The 21,715-nt window shown below is 37.5% G+C and overlaps 1 protein-coding gene across 7 annotated transcripts in view; it reads right to left on the bottom strand.

Moving 5' to 3' along the window:
• Positions 1-21,715, bottom strand: part of LOC132906923 (whirlin) — a 111,351-nt gene that overhangs the window by 74,200 nt on the left and 15,436 nt on the right. For 4 of the 7 annotated variants that reach the window (XM_060959564.1, XM_060959569.1, XM_060959570.1 and 1 more), the window contains exons 2-4: positions 5,572-5,919; positions 4,480-4,829; positions 7-18 (exon numbers count right to left, since the gene is read on the bottom strand). In XM_060959564.1, the coding sequence (XP_060815547.1) occupies positions 7-18; positions 4,480-4,829; positions 5,572-5,894 (685 nt within the window). In that variant the 5' untranslated portion in view covers positions 5,895-5,919. The remainder of the gene's footprint in view (positions 1-6; positions 19-4,479; positions 4,830-5,571; positions 5,920-21,715) is intronic. The other 3 variants (XM_060959567.1, XM_060959566.1, XM_060959568.1) reach the window with 3 other exon arrangements.

Here is a 21,715-nt window from a genome sequence, read left to right as displayed (position 1 = left end):
AGTTACCTGACTGCGCTTCTGGTACAGCGAAACAGAAAACAAGAAAGACACACCGCCAGTTGGCTTATTTCGATTTCGACCGGAGCGAAACGACGCCAAGGTTTCGCAATTGTTTCTTCGAAAAATTACCACTAATCGATCATTCGACGCGTCCTACTTTTTTATCGCTCGTGCATGTTCTAGCGAGCCTACTCGCGGATAGCGCTGAAAAACCTTTTCTGTCTGCCTCTGGTATTTTAATTTAATGCATTCTTCGATTCCATTGAACAGGTAATAGTCCTATAAATAATTCCATGAATACTGATTCGCGCGAAATTTCCAACTCGATATTATTACAAAAATATTTCAAATAAATCATGCGAAGAGAATTCTTATGGATAAACAAATCAAGCCAAATTCGACGATTTTAACTATAAATTTCCTAATCATAAATTTGAATTTAAATGTCTTTCATATTCAGTAGTTTTCTGATTAATACAATTTGTCAAATTATAAATTCCATTATAGATTTTATATCTAAAAATGTAAACCCACCGAAGTAAATCTACTTCCAAATTTATTAATTTCTTAACCAAAATAATTTTTCAAATTAATTTCCTTCACGTAATATTCTACGCGTGAACAAACAAATTGTGAGAAATTTTAGGATTTCAGCCATAAATTTCGCGATTAAAATGTTGGATCACAGTTAAATGGTTCTTTTTTTTTGTGAGAACATTTCTCGACTTTCTAATTAACTGAACGAAATTTTCGAAGAAGCTGACGATACACCCAGATGTCGTTTCTAGCCCCCGTGGGATCCACGACGATTCACAGGCTCACACGACACGTTTTCGCGTTTCAAACCAAAAGAAGAAATGTAAAAAGAATAGAAAAAAAAGAAGAAAGGGTTTCACGCCCGAGATCTCGACGAGGACCAAGCATGAAGCGATCGTTTACGGTGCATGTGCGATACGCCGTGATCAAGCGTGAAGTTTACGAGACTCGAAACCGTGAAACCGGACCCCGACGACGTAAAGCGTAGAGCGCGATGTCGGGGATGCTCCTGGCATCCGCGGAACGTGGATCCCGGACGGGGACATTTCTATTTATCTTTGGCGTACGCGAGGAACTTCTCTGGAGAACCATACCAACCTTTTCCATTCTCCGTTATCCCTATCGAACTTCAAATTCCTGTTTGTTCGCTGATCCTGTTTTATCGTTTATTATCTTTCGTAATGACTGTTCTTTCTCTCTTTTCTATTCTACGCCCAAGGGAATTTGATTTTCTTAGATTACAGGTAGAATATATTTAAAAATCGTTTCACCGTGCAATTGATTGACAGCATATTGAATTTTTAGTGAAAAGATTCTTCGATATTGAGATTTTAGAGAAATATTTCTTTTTCATTTGAAAGAAACGATCGAGATCAGAAAGAGTTCAGATCCCATATAAATCTCAATGATCGTGAATGGAAACATTAAAAATATCTATTTCTGAATTATCTTTTCTCAATAACATTGAAATTCTCTTGTTTTTGAAGTCCCGAGGAATAACAAGTATACGCAAAGAACTATTTTTTCTCTTGACAGAAATAACTCGAGTCGAAAAAGGTTCGTATTACCTATTCAGAATGTCTCTGTTGCTTTTTCATTTGCTATAAAAACCAGTATGTTACGCTTATTTCGCGCTCCCCTACTGACCCTCCGATATCGAGCCGACGAAATAAACCACCCTCTTCGTCCGTGCACCAAATTTCTCGGGAAATTTACCAGACAGTTGTTTACCAGGCTCGATAAACAAGCGTCCGATATAAAAGACGATAAGTAAATCAGCCAAATTCCATCTCTGTTAGCCCGTCTCCCACCCCCTTTGCTCTAAATTACTAAACATTCCGTGGTGTAATTAATATCTAACGAGTATCGGTACCGTGTAGCTTACCTCCTCTCGACAACTATTTAAAACGCGCGTACGCTCGCATATTATTCAATGCGTCGGCTTAAATAAAGTCGAGAAGGCCAAGGTGAGACTTGGATTTCCTCTTGTTCTTTTACAATCCTCGCGTGCTCCTCAACAGAAACGAACGATACGATTCCCTGAACTGATTACACCGCCGGATACACTACGTGCAATTATACATCCGGTTAATCCGTTTCACTGGCGAACGCGGAAGAAAAATACGCGATGACCGCCGGCAATTAGAGCCGCGTCATTAAACGCTCGCAGTATCGTTGGTCAATTAGCTGGTATCGCTAATTACCCCGTCGAACGGTCGTCCCGTTGTAAATACTTTGAAACGGGGAAGGCGCATTCGCGCCTTAAGATCCCCTAAGGTCGCCTGCTATCGTATACTAATTATACTTTTTGCTAATCAGTGAAAGAATTCTCAGGCTATTTGATCGTCACCCTTGAAATACAACTTTTATTTAATTGGTTGTAATATCTTCTATATTTTATAGTTATTATACAGATGGTAATCACTGTAGCATTAGTATAAATATTGTAGTAATAATTGCTGGTATATTCATTTAATTCGAAAGAACAGCCATTGCTAATTTTATATATTTTAACAATGAAAATTAACGAAGTAGTGAAGTTATATGTCGTGAAGAAAATTTTATTAATTTTTTGCCATTTAATTAAACGTATTTCAAATTCAACTCGACTCTCGAATAGATATAATTAATAATTATCTGATTTTGCTTCTTAAATCAATATTACCATGTTTTCCAGAGAACTCCAGCATAGGCCAATCAACGTCAACGAAAATAAGAGAACCATGTCGGTTTCAATTATTTTTTCTTTTCCTTTTCAACGTCGTACTGTCCATCGGTCGGCGAAAACGAATGGTGACTTTCTTTCCGCGCAATAAAAAAAAGAAGAAAATAACGACAACACGAAGAGGGGAGAAAATCGAGGCGAAACGCGATCCGAATGTAATACATTCTTTCGTTTCCCCCGGAGACCGTAGCTGGAATGGAAATGACGCTTAATGATCGAAAACATGTTTTCTCTCCCCCGCCATTCCCTGTTTTCCGATTCTCGTTCCCGTGACGATCGCCTTTCAATCGAATTGAAATCGAACATTATCGTCAACAGCCACTTTATTTAATAATTCTCAAACGACAGTTTTGTCCACATTTAAATTTACTTATTACTTTCCATTGTGGAAGTTAACAGAATAGAAAATTAATTTTTAAAATCCTTTTCTTCTTGGTAACACATTTCACGACGGTCGCATAATACAAAAATATGCCTTTTTTATGCTATCGCTTGACCATTGAACCACAATCAGTTAATATTGAATATTTTTTCAGTTATAGGAATTTTTGTGAAAAAGTAATTTTGAATTAAAATACAGGAGATTTATATAATAAATATATGTCCGTGCATATAATAAATAAATGTATATAATAAAAATAATTAGTACGTATTAAAAGTACGTAAATTATACGTAAAATATACGTATATAATAGGCATTTTTATTATATAAATACATGCGTATTATTATTATATAAATTTAATAAATATATATCCGACTGGAAATGTGTCCATTACGTATATAAAAGAACTTTATTAATAAAAGTAATAGGACAAGTTACTGTTCCCGAAGAACATTCATTTTATACGTTTGTTGAGATAGGAATATAGTTTGAAGTGCAAACTTCAAGTTGTGCAATGAAAACTGAGTTTGAGGACATCGTAAAAGAAGCGAGTTACTTTATTGCTTTCATCGCTGCTATGGACGAAATTGTTTCATTCGCTTAACGGAAGGTTCGTCACGAGAACGACAACGGTGAAAATGAAAGACACGTGACAGCTGTGCTGAAGCACAGGAAGCACAGAGTGTCGATGATACGTCGATTACCAACGAAACAGGGCTAAGTCTGCTTAGAAATACGATAGAGAAAATCTGCAATAACCGTCGTGGTGCAAAGACATAAATTGCGATTTTGTATCGACCAATTGTTTCTAAATAATCTTATCGTGAAACTTTATACACTTTATAACAAACCTACTAATGTATTAACATACATACTTACTACATATACATTACAATATACACATAGAACTTATTATGCATTGGCTACTTCTGTTGTCACATAAAGTGCCAATTCCAATGATATTCCTCCAACAATTGTTTAACGTTTCTCAGTTATTTCTAAAACTTTTATCTGGAGATGTATCTGTCACATATTATGATCAAAATATAAGCAAAAAAATTTCAAAGAAACATATTAAACAGTACAAAGAAGCAAATCAAACAGTGCAAAAAAAACAAAAAATATTTCGCTATTTCATTATGAACTTAATTCAATATGAAATTCAATATTACTTACTAACATTTTATAAATAAAATATTGCTAAGGAAGCATCAAAAGAAATATCTATCGCACAACTTTCTTATGAATGAAATCGCAATTCAAAATCATCGAGCACCACGACGCGCGTATAGCAAGAAACGAGCGGCAATGAAAGTCACAGTTGTCGGAAGATACCTCGATCTTGAGGCGCGAAGTACGGCGATGGAGGTAGCCTGAAGGTACTTCGGATCTCACCTGCGTCCTTGCCACCCTTCACGCAGATCCCAAAGCCATGGTGAGAGTCCGGTGGATCTCTCGTCATGGTGATTGTCCTTACGGTGAGCTCCTGTAAACTCAATGGCTGAGAGCTCGGTGATGTCGGAGGATTCGCGGGATTCGGCTGCGATTGTTGCGACTGCTGCGATTGCTGTTGCTGCTGGGACGTTGACGATGGCGTGCTTCGAACAGCGGCGACACTCGCTGGCGAAGACGCCGGCGTTCTCCTATCGCCCTGTCGACGCTCGGACACACCATTTCCAAAAAGTCTGTGATGAAATTTCAATATTACTTTTTTATAATTAATTGGGATCTTTAAAGGTTATCTCGAGTGAAATTTCACCTGAACTTTTTAAATTTAATTTAGTGATATATCGTTAATTCTGTTTTAATACCACCGTTCTGTGATAATACAGTCGCAATTTTATTGGTAACCACTAACTTTAATAATATAATTTTCTACCTGGTGAGTGGACTACATAAAAGAAGACTCGATCTATAGCGTTCATTACATCATTTTAAATTAAACGTGATCTAGGACTGAAGGTCTGCAGACTACCTGATTAATTCAGAATCTTTGTTGTCTTTCCTAATCGCGTAATAGAATATTCTATCGATACCTTATCTTCTAATCTAGGGAATAAAAATAGCCACATTGTAACTTCCTAATAATAATCCCATTTGTTCAAATAAACATAAATCATTCTAAAAGCTATTTATAAGCCAATCTTTCCGTCGTTAAATGACCCTTTTGTTGTTTAAAAACAATATAAAATTCATTAATCCCAACTTTTTATGTTCTGGATCCTGGATAGCAGAACGAAATTCCTATAACGCCTTACTACACTTACATTTGCAAAAACTGATACCAACGTAGTCGAAATGAATATATTTCTATCAAATTATCATTCTGCTAATTTAATTCCGAACTTTCTGCATAAGAGACTTGGTTAACAGGTTAACAGACAAATCAGTTATTAGAAGTCTAAAAACGAGCATTGGAGAACCTACCGAAGCACCTGTTCCGGCGAAATAGCACCAGAGCCTCCAGTGGTGTGTCCCCTGTGCCTATACGGTGTGGTGTGCGAGGAATGGTGATGAGGAGCACTCGGTGGTCTCTCGACGATCGTGTAACTCGTACCCGGAGGGCTATAATATCCCCTGTGTTGACCACCATGATGCCTGCTGGTGGACTCTAAATCCTCAGCTTCGTAGCAACCACCGGTGCCGCTTCTGAGGAAGTGAGTGCCGCTGCGCAGGAAGTGCGACCCGCTACCACCGCCCCACTGCAGCTCCTGTAATTCCGACCCGTAATCCTCCGTACTGCTGGCCATGCCTTTGCGATCCGTTTTGTCAGATCTGGACACAAAACAAGGCAAACGATGGTCGAGTTTGAAACATAAAGAGAAAAGTTTTCGAGTACTCGGGCTCTCTGACTTTTCAACTCGAAATAGACACATCGAAAAATAGAAATTGTTAAAACTAACAAATGTTACGATGATAGTAACTACAAAAGGCATTAGCATATACACTTATCCTCCAATGAAGATCTTCTCTCATCAGATTTTACATTTCATCTTCGTACTTGTAAATTATTACTAAATGATACGAAGTTTAATGTATTTGGATCTAATTAGTTAGTACGTAAATACTATTAGTTTGTCCAGAAAGCGTCTTTCTTTTACAGACACCTCTTTTACAACGATGCATCTTTATACAAACATGAAACCTAATCTATCAAACGTTGTGATCTTTATCTTGATAGAACAAAATGTATCATACGTAATTCGATAAAATAATATAAAACGGAAAATGCTGTGTATTCATTATTTCCTTATAAAACGAAAGAAACTTTTCGAACGACCTAATATAAAAATACAATGATCTGTATCTTTTGTAGCTCTGTGGACATCTATATATTTCCTGTTTTAAGATCTAACGTACGAGCAGAATATATTGACCGATAGGTAATGCTGATTTAAATTTCCTAACATGTACTCGTATTCTATTCGATTATACATTTTAACCTTTAGGTTGTGGCATTTGACTATAACTCGAAAGTCACTATATAAGAACACATCCATTGCTAAATTTAACGTTCGTCTACGTGTCGCTAAAATCTAGTTTCCTCCACTATGCGGACTGGTAAGATAAAGATATGCTATAACATAAAGAAATAAAAGTTTTCTCTTAAATTTGGATTTAAGGAATGAGTGGATAAATTAATTATAAAGCGCAAAGATCGAGCAAAGACCCAAACGAACCACTCGATTCGTTAAAATCCCTTGGTGTCAAAGCAGTAACTTTTAAGATTATGAAAATACAATTAGCAAGTGTCTCGTTAGGGAAAGATTGCTAATAACCAAAGCGACTCGATGGAAGATAAAGAGGGCCGCGACCTGAATTTCCCAGATAGCACTGCATCGATCTAGAATGTCGTAAATTAATCGAGAATCGTGCCTCTCAGGAAATCGTGAAGAAGTTCTCGTTCTAATATTCACTCCGTGTACCATTCAAATATCAAACTAAATCGATCTCGCCCTTTGATCTAAAACTTTCTGAGATAAAGTATCGTAGTGTATAACTAAACTGAAAGCTTTTGGAACAATTGTAAAAAGGAGAATAAGCGAAAATAAATTCTGAAAATGATTATTTGTATGAAATTCATTAAAGTAATTTATCACGGTAAAGAATTGTATACAATTTTAAAATTTCTATACAGGAGAAATATCATTCAGTATTCAATTTCCAAATTACCTTCTGCTCAAACCTTATACGTACTATAGTGGCTTCACAAATCCCAATTCACAATTTCAAAATTCCAATTTTACAAAGTGCTTCGTACCAAATATGACGCTCCAGAAAACCAAACGATCTATTCTCCTTTGAGTCTCCTTAATTCAGAAAATGTCAACCCTTGCACAAAGTCATTTTCTTCTTTACCCTCTTTAAGTCGTTTCCATTCGTTAAACTTCTCTCGGAAAATTCGATAACGCATAACGTCTATAATTCGAAAAATTCTAATTCTTCCCTTCGCTTGAGATTCGAGTTATCTAGGTTCGACTGTGTAGGAGAAGAACCGTTTTTAGAAAATTAATTTGAGAAAATCAACGATGGCTGCTTTGATGTAGAACGAGTTTCTATCGAGCGACCATGAGATGACCTTACATCGACGAATGTTATTAATGCGTGACTAATGAAACAACGGAATTCATGGCGGGAGAAATACCCTTATCGCTGTCGATTAAACCGATAAAATCTGCACGTGATGTGAGGGCAACGGGGGGTCGGATTTTCCATAGCGTGGCGATGTCATAATCCCGACAGGAAACCAGCCATTATCGCCGGAAGAAATTTGAAAGTTCCCCCTTGTTCGTGGCGTTACGCCTCATGCAAAGCCGCCCATTCGTCGCTAGCGATTTGCAAGCCCCTGTTGAAATTTCTCCCTCGTGACCGATCGTCTTTCTTGGCGGCGTTTCCACAATCGGAGAACAACTTCCGTGACACCGTTTCAACTTTCGTAAAATATTGCCGTTTTCTCTTATTGTTCGTATTATTCGTATTTTGTATTTCGCAGCTAAATATGTTACAGCGACGAAGAATGTTACTAACGTAAATCTATCCTAGTCAAAAATTCCTGAGTCTTTCTCGTAAATTTGTAAAGTTCTTTGTAAATTTGTAAAGGACACGGTTCTTCGTTCAATCTATTTGGGGCAATATTTTCCACGCAAATTTGATTTTTCCCGATATTCTCTTTCTTTCGTTTCTTTCCATGAAAAAGAGAAACAAAAACAAAATACGTTCTTTTTATTGTGCACGGAATATCAAATGCCATTAACAAGCAACGTTGCATGAAATCCGTATTTTCATTTAATGTAAATTCCAATATTTTGTAATTTTCTATTAAAAGATTTTATTATTCAAGTGCCTCAGCATTGCAGCAGTATCATATATTATAAAATCATATTAACCGATATCGTGGAACATGTAAAACAATGCTTTATACGTTCGTACAAAATACGTAGTTCATGATAGGGTAGAAAAAGAATATAATATAAAAATTTCCCCGATGAGAGTCACGTTTTCGTTTTATCTAACATTTCATCTTTTATGACGTATTGCCTTATTTCTATTACGTTTCGCGTTTTATGGCGGAATACGTAATGACGGATATCGAATTTCGAAACAACGTTTCGGGGCAAGTATCGAACCATATTGGTTGAATCGTAGTATCGATGGTTTCAAATACAGTAGAACAGTGTCCCTAATATGGAATAATATTTTATAATGATCTATTAAACGTTCCCATTTGAATATTTTATGCGGAGTTATGTCGTTTTATGTTTTATAAGATATCGTCGTATTTCCATTACGTTTCATATTTTATAACGGCATACATTACGGAGAACATCAAAACTCTTGACGTATGACGCTCGACCGAATATTGAATTAATGTTTTTCTGCATCGAATAACTCTTCGCGGTTATTTCGCGAAAACATAAAATTGATATTAAATAATTCCGAGAGGACAATCGAGATATTGGCAAACGATATAACGAAACTATGGTGAACACCTCGTTTAATTCTCGAATAATTTTATAATCCTTTAACGTTGTTTAATTATATATTCATCGCTGTTTAGAATATACGATAATACAAGATTGGAACATAAGAAAGTTAAGCTAAATATAACTTTCGGGATAGTCTGAAGTATTAGTAAATTTGTTGCATTTAGGTATAGTAATTTTATTTTAAACAGTCCAAATCTATATTATTCGAAGTTGAATTATATACTCTTCTTTTATTCCTGGAAGACTAATAGGATAAATTTATGGTAAACGTCAAGAAAGGACGACTTAATGGCGCGAACTACTTTAAGTATGAGGTTACAGTGACTTTAATCTGTGCTGCAGTATCAATTTCTCCCTTTTCTACGCTTTCTTCCCTTCCACTCTTCCTTCGTCCTCATGTTTCTAAATCTTCCTCTTCTGCTTCTCTTCTTTCTCATCATTTTCTCCCCTATTTTTTTCTTTCCTAGATTTCGTCTGTTGGAATACAACGATATTACACACATAGACACAAATACTCTTATACAGACACCTACACAGGCATTTGAACAGGACACTTACACAGGTCATACTCATTACTGTATAGAGAGTGGGGTTCAAAATATTTAAGGGATCATGGGTCACTACCTACAGTTAGTCTGAGAGTAACTGGCCAACAGTCAACAATCCATAAATTCTTTACCTGCATACTTTGTTAATTATACCATATCACTCATTTATATTTTAAATACATTTGGTTCTGTAGTTCTGTTTAATAAATATTATTTTAACATAAACATTGTGTCTTCCACAGATTATTTATCTGAACTTTAAGATTAAATTCTAACATCGTCCTTCCTTCTTATATATAAATAAGTGCTTTTCTATATTGTAAAAAAATAATAAAAGATAACTTGACCTAAATAATGCCCTCGTTATCTCTATAGCGGAATTAAAAATAAAATCGTACGAAAGAGCGATTGTGTCCATGACCTGTCTATAATAACTGGTCTTTATTACGAAACGGACGAAATCTCCAACTTCACCTGGTGCTTGCCAATGAAGATAAGTGGGAAAAGAATACGAGGTAATTCCGCCTTCGGCTGCTTAAAGGATCAAATCGAATAAGAAGTTCATGCCTCGTGCAGACATATACATCTATATATAACTAACTAATCGCCAATATTTGCTATACATCGATGTCCACTGGATTGAAGTTGAAATATCAAAGAATTATTTACTCGATCGATTCCTAGAAAATCGATGTTCAAAGTGGGTTTTTCAAAATTGTAAGGAAACTCATAGACAAATTGAAACTTTGTAAATGAAAGTCGAGAAAAAATTAAACACGATATTTAATAGCGACATACTGGAATCGAAAACGTAATTAAATTACGCTTGTACTAAATCATAATCGAACGACGCTACAATTTTATCTCACGACTCGCACTCGAAATTATTTTTCCGCGACAAAACTGTTCCAATTTTTCACGTATTCCTTCGACGTAGTGGTTTTTACTGTTCACGTGCACGTATTTCTCGTTCTATTTTTCTCATGTACGAGTACCTTGTTCTTCGCGTCGTCTTATCGCACATCGCATTTTCTATCCACCATTTCAAACGTTTCTTAGAATCAAAGGAAGATTAATGCGGCAAACTCTACGATATCTTTCCTAGTTTGTAATGGTTACAAAATGATAAGTTAATTTTAAAGGATATACAATTTTTCGAAATATTTGCAAGACTATTGTTCGTTTCCATTTTTATGTGTAAAAATGCTCGTACTATACAGACACACGCAAGATCAACTCTCATGAACTATATCATCATGAATTGTAACTACTGATGAGATATGTATAATTTTATGTGCTAGATTAAGTTAGATACGTAGTAATGCTACTTGTATATGAATATCAGTGTGTAGAAGCATGTGTTTGCGCGGCGTCTCAAAAACAAATGTAATGTAATGTAAACTGTTCATTTGTTTAATAGTCGGGTATGGAAAAAAGTGCTGAGACGCGTGCAAGTGTGTATCGATGAATATCTTTGGAATCATTTATCAAATAAATATATAACTATTCTAATATAAATTCCAAGTGTAAATTTAGTGTTCCTATACCATTATTTCGGATCATTATTAAGATCCAAAATTCTCAACAGTAACATAAATTATAATAATTCGATTATATGCTTTAAACAATATATAATCTAAACGAAAGCATTCTTTTTCATTTTTATCTTTAATAATTATCCATATGCGTATTGATATAGTATAAATGTTTAATTCCAGTTATAAGAAAATATAATTTATAAGAAATTATACTTAATATAAGAGCACAACCTTCTAATATCTAGAACAATATGAAAGACGAGAGTCGCAGAGGAAAGATAAAAATATCGAGGAAACTTGCCGGGGTTTCTGGCATAAATGACAGATTAGATAGAGGGATCAACGAAATTGAACAGAAATTCGTAGCGTTCCACGTAGAATATTAATCTAGGGAGGAAGGAGGTGGTAGAGAGCTTCGACACCCCGTGACAAGTCGATTTTCTAGAACAACCGCGGCATTACCAGCGCGCGGCTAACGTTCTAATAGCGTTAGGAAGCCTCCTGTTACCGGCGGAAGAAATTTCGGAGTCATCCGGTTCGCGGTAAATGCATACCTATGCAAAGCCGGTGCTTCGTCGCGGATCGATCGTTGGCCAACGAGCGAGAGAATCGACTGGCCGCGGTGTTTAATTCATACCACCGACCGGCAACGATCGATTCGCATTAAGGTTGGTTTATATTAACCGCTCGGACACGGAACGATTCCCTTACCGTTCCATTAAGTCGAAGACATTTAGCGTTTATGCTATGAAGACTTCCTTACACAATTATTGAGCTAAAATTGTCAGTGAAATTTTCCAATACACGAGTTACAAATTATTAGATATGTAATTAGTAAATTCTAAAATCTAATAGATAATGACTACATAGAGACATATTACTGCTATATATAATAACCAATGGATATATATTATTATGAATACATATATGAACACAATATGTGAATATATATTAAGTTATTCAAAATGTTCCTTTCGTTTTATAAGGAAATAATAGACGCACAATGTTTTTCGTTTTATATTATTTTATTACCCAATAGACCTCATAAAAGATATAACTTAGAAAAAAAAAACGAAGCTGGTACCCCGCTGGGAGTAGCCGCCCACATGCTATATTATTTTTTATTTATATTTTTTTTTTCTTCACCAACAAGATATAACACTTTACCAAATGTCCGCAAGGACAAATTGTAAAATAACCAAAATAAAATAAAATAAAAAAAAAAATTATTTTATTGAATTACGCACGAACATAATAATAGAAATATAACAAAATGAATCATACCTAATTCAATAAAATAATATAAAACAGAAATTGTTGTTCATCTATTATCATGTTATGAAATGAAAGAAACTTTTCGGACAACCTAATATTATCATGAATAATAGTTCGTTTATCAAGGAAATAATATATTAGCAAAATAAGGTAATAAACTAACATTTACGAAAATAAAAAGTCCGAAATTTATCATTTTGTCGCGTTTAGTAGATACTTCCATCGTTAAATGTACATTTTCTCGTTGTTACAGAAGGACCACGATGTCCTCCGGTAGAAATCATCCTCAAGAGACGACGATTCTCCGCTACCGCCCCTTTTACCACTCGCTCGAGCGAATTACACGAATTCTCACCAGCTCGAAAATGGAACGGTGGAAACTTGGCTGTTTAAATCTACTGTGTGGCGCGTGATAAATCGGAGCTATAGTTATTTGATTAGCTCTGTTATTAAAGTTGGTCTCAAGGGAGGATGAAAGAAATATTATGGGGCAAATGTTTTTTCAGATTGAGAGATCGTTCCATTCGGAGAATTTGCTTTGGCTCGCCGGGAATAACTTCTCTGATGTAAATTTGTGAATAAAACTTGAAAGAAATAGCCTACCATCTTGACACTCACAGTTACAATAGCATTTTATTGCCTCAATATTTCATAGTCGATTTTAAACGGTTTCCAAATGGATTTTTCTTCCAAGAATGAAGACGATAATACGATAGTATAGACTATAAACACACTCAAGTTTGAAGCGAATGAACTGAACACGAGCGAAGATCTACAGAAGATCATTCTACGTGCAAAAATAAACAAAACGCGTAGAATTAGATTTCTTCGTTCAATGTTTCATTTTTAAAAACAACGAATTTAAACATCTATCAAATTGAAGCAATAATTTTTCATAAAATATATAACTAATGATCGAACTGAAGTCGAACACATCTGTAACCAAAAGTTACATCGTTCCAATGCCAAATAATATTTGCCTCTTTTCATATCTCATAAGAACTCACAACACTCGACTCGATTTCATGCGATCCATCATCGTAACTCGACGTTATCTCTCCTCTGCAAGAGGAACGGAAATATCGACGTTCTCCCCTTTCCCAGAGTAAATTTTAACCTCTGACCTGTACACCCGACTCCACGAATAATCCCGCAGGGTAGGTCGATTTCAATGAAAACCGGCAATTACCGAATACCGGCCAACCGACCGCAACATTGTTCAGCCGGCAGTGTTACAATTCCAACAGCTCACACAACCTACACCTGTGTCCTACCTAACAGGCCACAACCACCCGGTCGCTCCACCCCCTTCACATACCGGCCACCATAATACCCAGGAAACCGAGCAATTTCCCAAATAAGCTCGTCGACGCTCGGTTATTCATGCCGAGACAGCAATCAAACCAGTTTCTACCCTCGTCAGCGAGTCAAGCTTGACCCAACCTTGACACTGAGCTGAAGGGGTAGCTTGTTTGCCGGCGGGGGTTGGCCGCGGTGCAAGTTACCCCTGGACGTTCCTAGGGGTTGTAAGCGGAGGGATAGAGAGGGCTGAGAGTACGGAAGGTATCTGTGAAACGGTGGAAGAAGGCTGAAGAGGGGAGGAACGAAGGAGGGAGCGACAAAACGATGAAACAGCCAGGTGGAGGAAATGGTAGCGCGGGAAGGGTTAGAGAAGAAGAGAGAAGACACTGTGAAAACGCGACGGAGAAGAAGACTACGTAGGGTACAGTATGTTGAAGGGAGAAAGAGCAAACGATACAGGAAGAACGAAGAAGGGTAGATTAAGAGCGAAAGAGAGAAAGATAAAGTCATAGTGGGCGATGGAGTGGGTGACAGTAGCGGGGGTTGAGGAAAACGAAAGGAGGGATACCATGTACCCCGTGGTGCGAGGGTGGGGCGATCAATACTGCAGGAACACCCCCTGAAGCCGGCTTCATTCAGCAGCTCTCTTTCCACCGATTCTCGTGACTTCGAGCCGCTCTAACGTCGCTACTATAGTCGCCTATACTGCTGCTCTAAGAGCGCAAGGGGCAAACGGCACGATTGTTTCGAGATAATCGCTCCTTTTCCATTTAATCGCGTTAAAAGGATGAAAGAAATTCGCGGGAAAACGACACGCTTTGATTTTTATCGATTTCCGTACCACTTGAGAATTTTTGCCATTCATCATTCTCCTGTTTAGACTTTTTAAAGTAAGCTTTGATGAAGATTAATAGCAAATATTGTGTACGAAGAATATTTTTAAGTTTTTTCTCCGTTCTTTCCTGGTTTGTTTTTCTTTTTTTTTTTTTTTTTTTTTTTTTGTTAAGCTGATTATAGGTTAAGCTACCAGTGAATGAATGGATCTTGTATCGATCGGTCGAAGCACTTGTTTTCGTATGATGTTTAGAGTGGCACTAGGCTTGGCTCATTTTTCAAAGCCGTCTTCAATCAATCACGTCAGGAACAAATTGAATCATCCAATGAAGGAAACGATTTGTCACTTGGATACACATGGAACGAGAATAGGAAAGCGAGACTGATTGCCAAGAATTAAACTCATATTTTATTTACGAATCGACAAACGAAGCAAGTGGCTCGTAACAAAAACGACCGTTGTCGCATTTTTTGGCTGTTTAAATAACCATGCATTAGAGTAATCAGACATAGCACGATGAAATGGATATTACGAAACGTAATTTATATCTTGACTTATTATCGAAGAAAACATATTTTTGATTACGTACAGTGGTTCGTAACAGTATATGAACGTTTATCATAAAAAGCTTCTATGCAACTGATAATAATCTTTGATATCGATCTCCATGTGAAACAATTGAAAGCTAAAAGAATTACGATATATAGCAATGATATAAAGGAAACTCAATTTCGTATGGAGTAATCCGTGCTCCTTTGAACGCTTAATAGAATGATTAAAATGAGAAAATGGAGCAGAAAACGATCGAATACCACGAGTGAAATTCTCTGATGAATATTTTTCTATCAGGCGCGCTAATGAGAGCGTGTCGTTTTCAACGAGCCACGGAAGAAAGTGAAATCTTTTGAGGCGAGCACGATGCAAATTATCTTAGAGGATTACGCGGCACGCCACGAATCGCGTCTAGTATTATGAAACCCAGTCGACGAGAACGATCGGCTCACGTCGACGACGATCGGGACGAAGCGTCGTTGAATTTTCGCGCATCAATTAACGATTACCCTGCCGGCATGGTGATTCTATCGAACGTTTTAAATATAATTCTTCGTTCACAGCCGCGCGACGCAGCCAGGGCCTTTACGGTCATCCTTTCGCAACAAATACGTCATCATCGATCATGGGCCTCTTTATTAACGAGCCTCGTTGATGAATGAATTCCTTGCAAATAATTTTAACCATCTGTGTTTTATTGACGCTATTAAAGTGATATTGTTAATGTACAAGTTACTTCTTCTACTGTTTCCAACGATAAAATATGGAAAACACAAGAAACCTGGTGTATACATAAACTTACAAATATTCGTAACTTTGTTTCTTTCGAAGAAATTCCCTGACTTGTTTGCACTGAAAGTTCTGAAATTGTTAGTCGAATGTATCGCGATGCCGTAAAGTGTATGTTATGTGGAGTTCTCACGAAGGGTGGCTGACTAGGACGCGTGTATTCTACTGCATCGCTACGCGTTAGTCTTTTCTTCATTTCTGTTGACGTATCGTTGCAATTACTACGTTATTATACTATTATTACACATTTATGCATTTGCAAAAAATTTAAAGCTGCAGAACTTCCTTTGGCAAAATCATACTGATATGTTACTTTCAATTCGTATGTATCTATCTTACACGTACAATCCCATTGTTTTCCATAAACGCCAGAAATGCTGAGAATACTGAACAAGTAAAGTCCTTCGCGATTTTTAAATGAAATTGCAGCAACCATTTCTAGCTTCGTTTTTATAACCTTCCATAAATAAGAACATCGTAAAACTTTTATATCAACCTATCTAAACCTGAATCGTCTACGATCACTTTGCAGCAGCGTCCATTAAACCTAGGACCACCCTCGACTCATTGCCAGAAGTAATCAGACGTAGCGTGATCCAGCAAATTCTCCAATATTGATTTATAATTAAACACAGTCTTCCTTGTTCGAGACGAGCTGTGGCATGACGAAATAATAAAAAGCAGGACGCATACAGTTGGCTAAATTAGGATAGCACTAGAGGCGATAAAAGTCAGGCCGTTTTGAGAAACGTATCCTTCTTCCCAGGGGAAACAAACGATCGTCGAGAATATGTAACATTCCTTAAAAGGAAAATGTAGAAAAAGTACAAGGTGTTTGATAAAGCCAGGCAATATTTATAAATTGTGATTCTAGACATTAAAATAACGAAAGAAGTTTCTGTGACAACAAAATGTTGTTTGAGGCCTCTTTTTCGTGTTACAAATAATCTAATTTTACGTTAAAAGTGGACTAAAAAGTTAACGAATTAGCTCACTTTCTCTGTTACTTGCTCATTCTTCGTATATCTCATGCCGAGACAGATTATGGAGATTACAGATACGAGAACGAAATTACGGAAAAAGAACGCGACAAGTCACAGCTTTTTGTCTTTTATAAAGAAAATTGTTTTCTCTTATAATCAATTTTCACTTACTCTTTGCTCTCCTGATACTCGTTTTTCATTTAATCCGGAGATCAACATACGCTTCTGCTATCTAATATTAAGTTTTTTTAATTATTGATTATTCTGTTGATTTTATGCCTGTTCGTTTTATTTCTCATTAAAAAATTTACCATCCGTTTTACCTTTCATATATTCAATAAACTTCTTCATTTTTTTAATGACAAATCTAGGATCACGATTCACAAGCATCAGCAATTTTTCTAACGTTCTATACACAACAACGAAGCCACGAAGAAAGAAGCGTATGAGCGAGCGAGAAGAAAAAAGAAAAAGGGTCAGGCGAAAGGGCACGCAGTAAAGCGCGCAAAGAGGGTCGTAAAGCGTTGGGTAGCATCCGGTCGATGGTCAAGCATCCCTCTGGCGCGATATACGCGAGCTTTCCTTGGCTACTGGCAATAGGACACGCGGCCCTTCGAGAACGAAGAACAACACAGTCGCTGCGGCGACTGCAGTGGCGATATTTCACCGGGCGAGTCCGCGGAAAGGGGCATGCCTGACCTCTTGGTGTACTCAGGTGTGCCAACGTACACGACATGCACGGTCTGTGCACCGTAGGTGGAAACGACACGGCTCAGGTGTCCCGTGAGCACCCGCGCGCCCACGCCGGAGACGAATAAAGCTGCCGTTTGTAAATATTGAACGAGACCTAACTACACCGAGACCGATGTTGGGCTCTACTCGCTTCGCAGGATTAAAATGGATGCTGCGACTGCTACGGAGATGCGCTTCTGCAAAGAAACACTTTGTATGCTGATTGTGGGCAGAGTATGAACGTATAAGGAATGTGCTGGCGATGGTAACAGGAATGGAAGACAAATTAGAGATATATAGAGGGGATGCAGGATTAATATATCGTGGATGTCTATGGAAATTCAGATTTTTGTGTACAGATAAGTTGAGCAAGAAATATAATTGTAGCGGAGGATCCAGGTGTTGAATTTAGTACGAAGTTTAGTTGTTAAGAAATTGCATGAAAGGAAAACAACGTTATACGTGTAATGAGTGTTAAGAAGCGGTATAAGAAAATTGGTAGAAGTTTGATATTTGATGTCATGAATTAGCTATTGGGATATTCGCGGAATTTCTGTATAGGTGGCACTTAAAGAAAATTTATATAAATGTTCCAACACGTAAATGTTAGCTTGTAGAATTCAGGACAATAAAGTCAAAGGAAGGTTAAGAAATGTCATCGACGGTAATATCTCAAGAAAGATTGTAAAAAATAAATCAATTTGCCATTACCAAAATTTGTACTCCAAAGAAGTTTCTCTTTCAAAGACCACCTAATTGCCAAGTGTTAATCAGACAAGAGAGGATAAACAAGTGAATAAATCGTTTCTCTAAACTCTCCCCAAACTCAAAGCTGATTTCAAATGTCAAACGCAGCGATTACCCGAAGCAAGGTTTCGTTTGATGGCGAACAACACACGGTGGATAATAAATTCGTCGATTGATCAAGCACGGTCCGTCGAATTCCCAAACCAAACACCTCCGTCGAGCTGAAAAGAATTCCTGGTGGCGTGTTTCCGGTGCATCTCGCGAGCACGTGCACCGAGGCCGCACCGAGGGACCCTCAGTTCCGTTTTATCGATGCAAGCTGCCCCCGCCACCACATCGAGACGCACTTCCCGTTTCACGTGCCGTTTCACTCGGAACCGATGCATCTAGGCCGACTTCGCCTCCGGCCAGTGCACGCTCGTCCTACCACGCTTCCGGTGCCACTGTCTGAAGACGCTGACTCGATCAGGCGCGCTCTTCTATCGCGGATTATGTTAAAACTTCCCCTTACAGCGTTTTCTTTGCACTTAACGTTTGAGAACGATTGTTTGATCGAGAAAAGATCACGATTTTCATCATCATCCATGACCTAATTTTGTGTCTTTTTAAAGAATTTAAATCCTTAAGGATCCTCGTATGAGAATGAGTCTACGAGATAAAATAAATATAGTAACTTTAGGCAATACTAGTCTGTACAGCGATCCATAACATTTGTACGATTAAATAGACATTTTCACATACCGTGCGACGTTTAAAAGCGATGGGAAACGCTTTCGCGGATCGGAACGTGCACAGCTTTGTCCAACATAAATCCCACGTACCCAGCGGTGCACTTTCGACTCGAACGTGCTGTAACTTCGTACGCGTCCCGCGTTACAATGCGTCGTTTTCCTTCTCTCGATGGAATTTCAAATTTCATGGATAAGGGGAGTCACGTGACCAAGAAATTTCCAAGGGAAATATTTCCCTTAGAGCTGGATGTGGAATCTTTGGGGAAATCGGAGAAGAATCGTATAAAAGATTTAATTTTTAGAATACTAAGAGCCGAGTGATTGAACAATATCGTTCTTCGTTGAATTTTAAATATAATAATAATAAATTTAGAATATAAATTATATTTTTAGATATGTAACAGGATTTTATTATAATTTTAAAACTAATAATATTACCACCAACCATCAATAAACTCAAAGGAAACATACATCGACAGCTTATTATAAGTTGATGTTAAAAGTTGAAAGAACAAGTTGAACATTTCTTGGGAAGTATGACGTGTTCGATTGATTTAGGGCTCTGTAACATCATGTTATCGCAATGTTCGATGCTAATTAACGTGACAAGCCAACGGAACTGAACGGGTGAAACCTCGGTATTGGTAATGTGATTGAAAGCTCCATTTTCACGGCTCACCTGCCGTGTCTCTGTCAAAGCATGCGATCGCACGCCCTCCTCCGCGCCGCGATTCCTACGGACAGTGTGCACATTGCTCGACTCGTGCAGCCATTCCACACGGCCCACTATAAATACACCGAGGGACGTTCTATCGAACCTGATCGCTGCCACGACTCCACGAACACGGAATGAACCTTCTTATTTTCCACGATATCTTATCGTTTACTCGAAATTAATTTCTTATAAGTGATAATTGATATGAATTCTTATAAATAACGAATAGTAAAAAAGATAACTATGATTTATCTTTGACAAGAAATCGACGAAAACGATGAAACGAAACTTATATTATTATTGTTTCTTGGTTATTAGTAACGATTGCAGAAATTGTATTAATTATTGCGACTAAAGAAAATAATAATATCTGTAGACTTAATTTAAATAGCTCATCACACGCTTCGCTATATATTTTCCCTCTGAATCTACAGACATTTTTGTGCATACTAAACACCTTCATCCCAAACCACTTAATACGTACAACATTTATCATTCCAATCTTTCAATCCTTCTCTCGTGACAGTTTTATACGTTCCAGTAAAATAAGTAAAATATTCTAAAAAGTAAATCTACATTTGAGAAGCAATTAAAACAGCGCGTGATGTAACAGTGAACCGAGTACGAGAATAAAATTCAATGGAGATTCTTTCCAATTGTATTGTTTCTTGTATGTTCCTTTCCCTAGAAGGTAACAAAGGCATGAAAAGGATTGATCGGAGATTACGAGAGGAATTAATTCCGCGGGGGACAAGGAGTCAGTGGCGCGTTCGAAATTCTCGAGGCGATAATGACGGAAACGCGGATCACACTACCGCTAATGGTGAATTATTACGATTTAACGCAGCAATTAATTAATAAAAGTAGACGTTTCCCGTGAACGTTTTAAAAAGGAAACCGACTTCGCGATAACATCGAAGAAATATTGCGCAACGCGGCACCGCGATTACGTTACCAGCCTCGTTACACAAATCGCGCTGTCGTTAGAACCGACGAGCACAATTCGCCAATTTAACACTTAACCAAGATTAATCTTTCGCCACTGGCTAACTACCTCGGCGGAACGGCTAACAACCTTCAACCATCTTAATTACCACAAGGCTCTAAACCGTCGATTATAGCAAGCCACTAGAAAATGATAAATCAGCAGATACGTCCATGATATTTTGTGGCTGGTCCAATTTTTCAAATCGAAATCGTTAACCGGGATAACGAAGCGGAAAATCATAATGGACGTCGAAGTCGCATCGATTAGCTTATCGTGACGTTTCCAGACGAGCGCTCGTGGAACGACAATTGAATTTATGAAAAAAATTAAGCGTGTTGGCGACAAAATGAGTAAGATGCGAGTTATGATAGAAAATGTTAGATCGTTCGCATTTTTTACGGATTGAATCCTGTGAGTGTGCCAATATGCTCCTGAAACTCTATTTTATGTACGATTATCTTTCCCTGTGTGTGATTGCTTGTTAGAGTAAAGGGAAAAGAGAGAATTTTCCTCGACTGATTAATCTGTAAGCCGTTTAATTGATCATTATAAATGTTCCCAGTCATTGACTGATTTTAGTTCCAACGTACAACGAGCAGAATAAGAGACAAAATTACATAGTCACCTGATATATGGAAAAATGCTTCGATGTTCGTGAGTTTCCCGTGCGATGTTTCGCGTTAAGAAGCAATTCCGCGTTACGGTGATGGTCGGATTGGAATTAATATCCCCGTGGTAATTCGCAAAAAATTCTAAAATAAACTGAGAGGAACTCCACGGAAGGGAAATGGAGAACGTTCAGGGTGGCTAAAGCGGGAGGATATTCGAGTTGAAAATTCAACGCGGTAC

Source organism: Bombus pascuorum, chromosome 5 (genome assembly GCF_905332965.1).
Source record: "Bombus pascuorum chromosome 5, iyBomPasc1.1, whole genome shotgun sequence".
NCBI classification, from domain to species: Eukaryota; Metazoa; Arthropoda; class Insecta; order Hymenoptera; family Apidae; genus Bombus; species Bombus pascuorum.
This window is presented reverse-complemented; position numbering and strand designations above follow the sequence as displayed.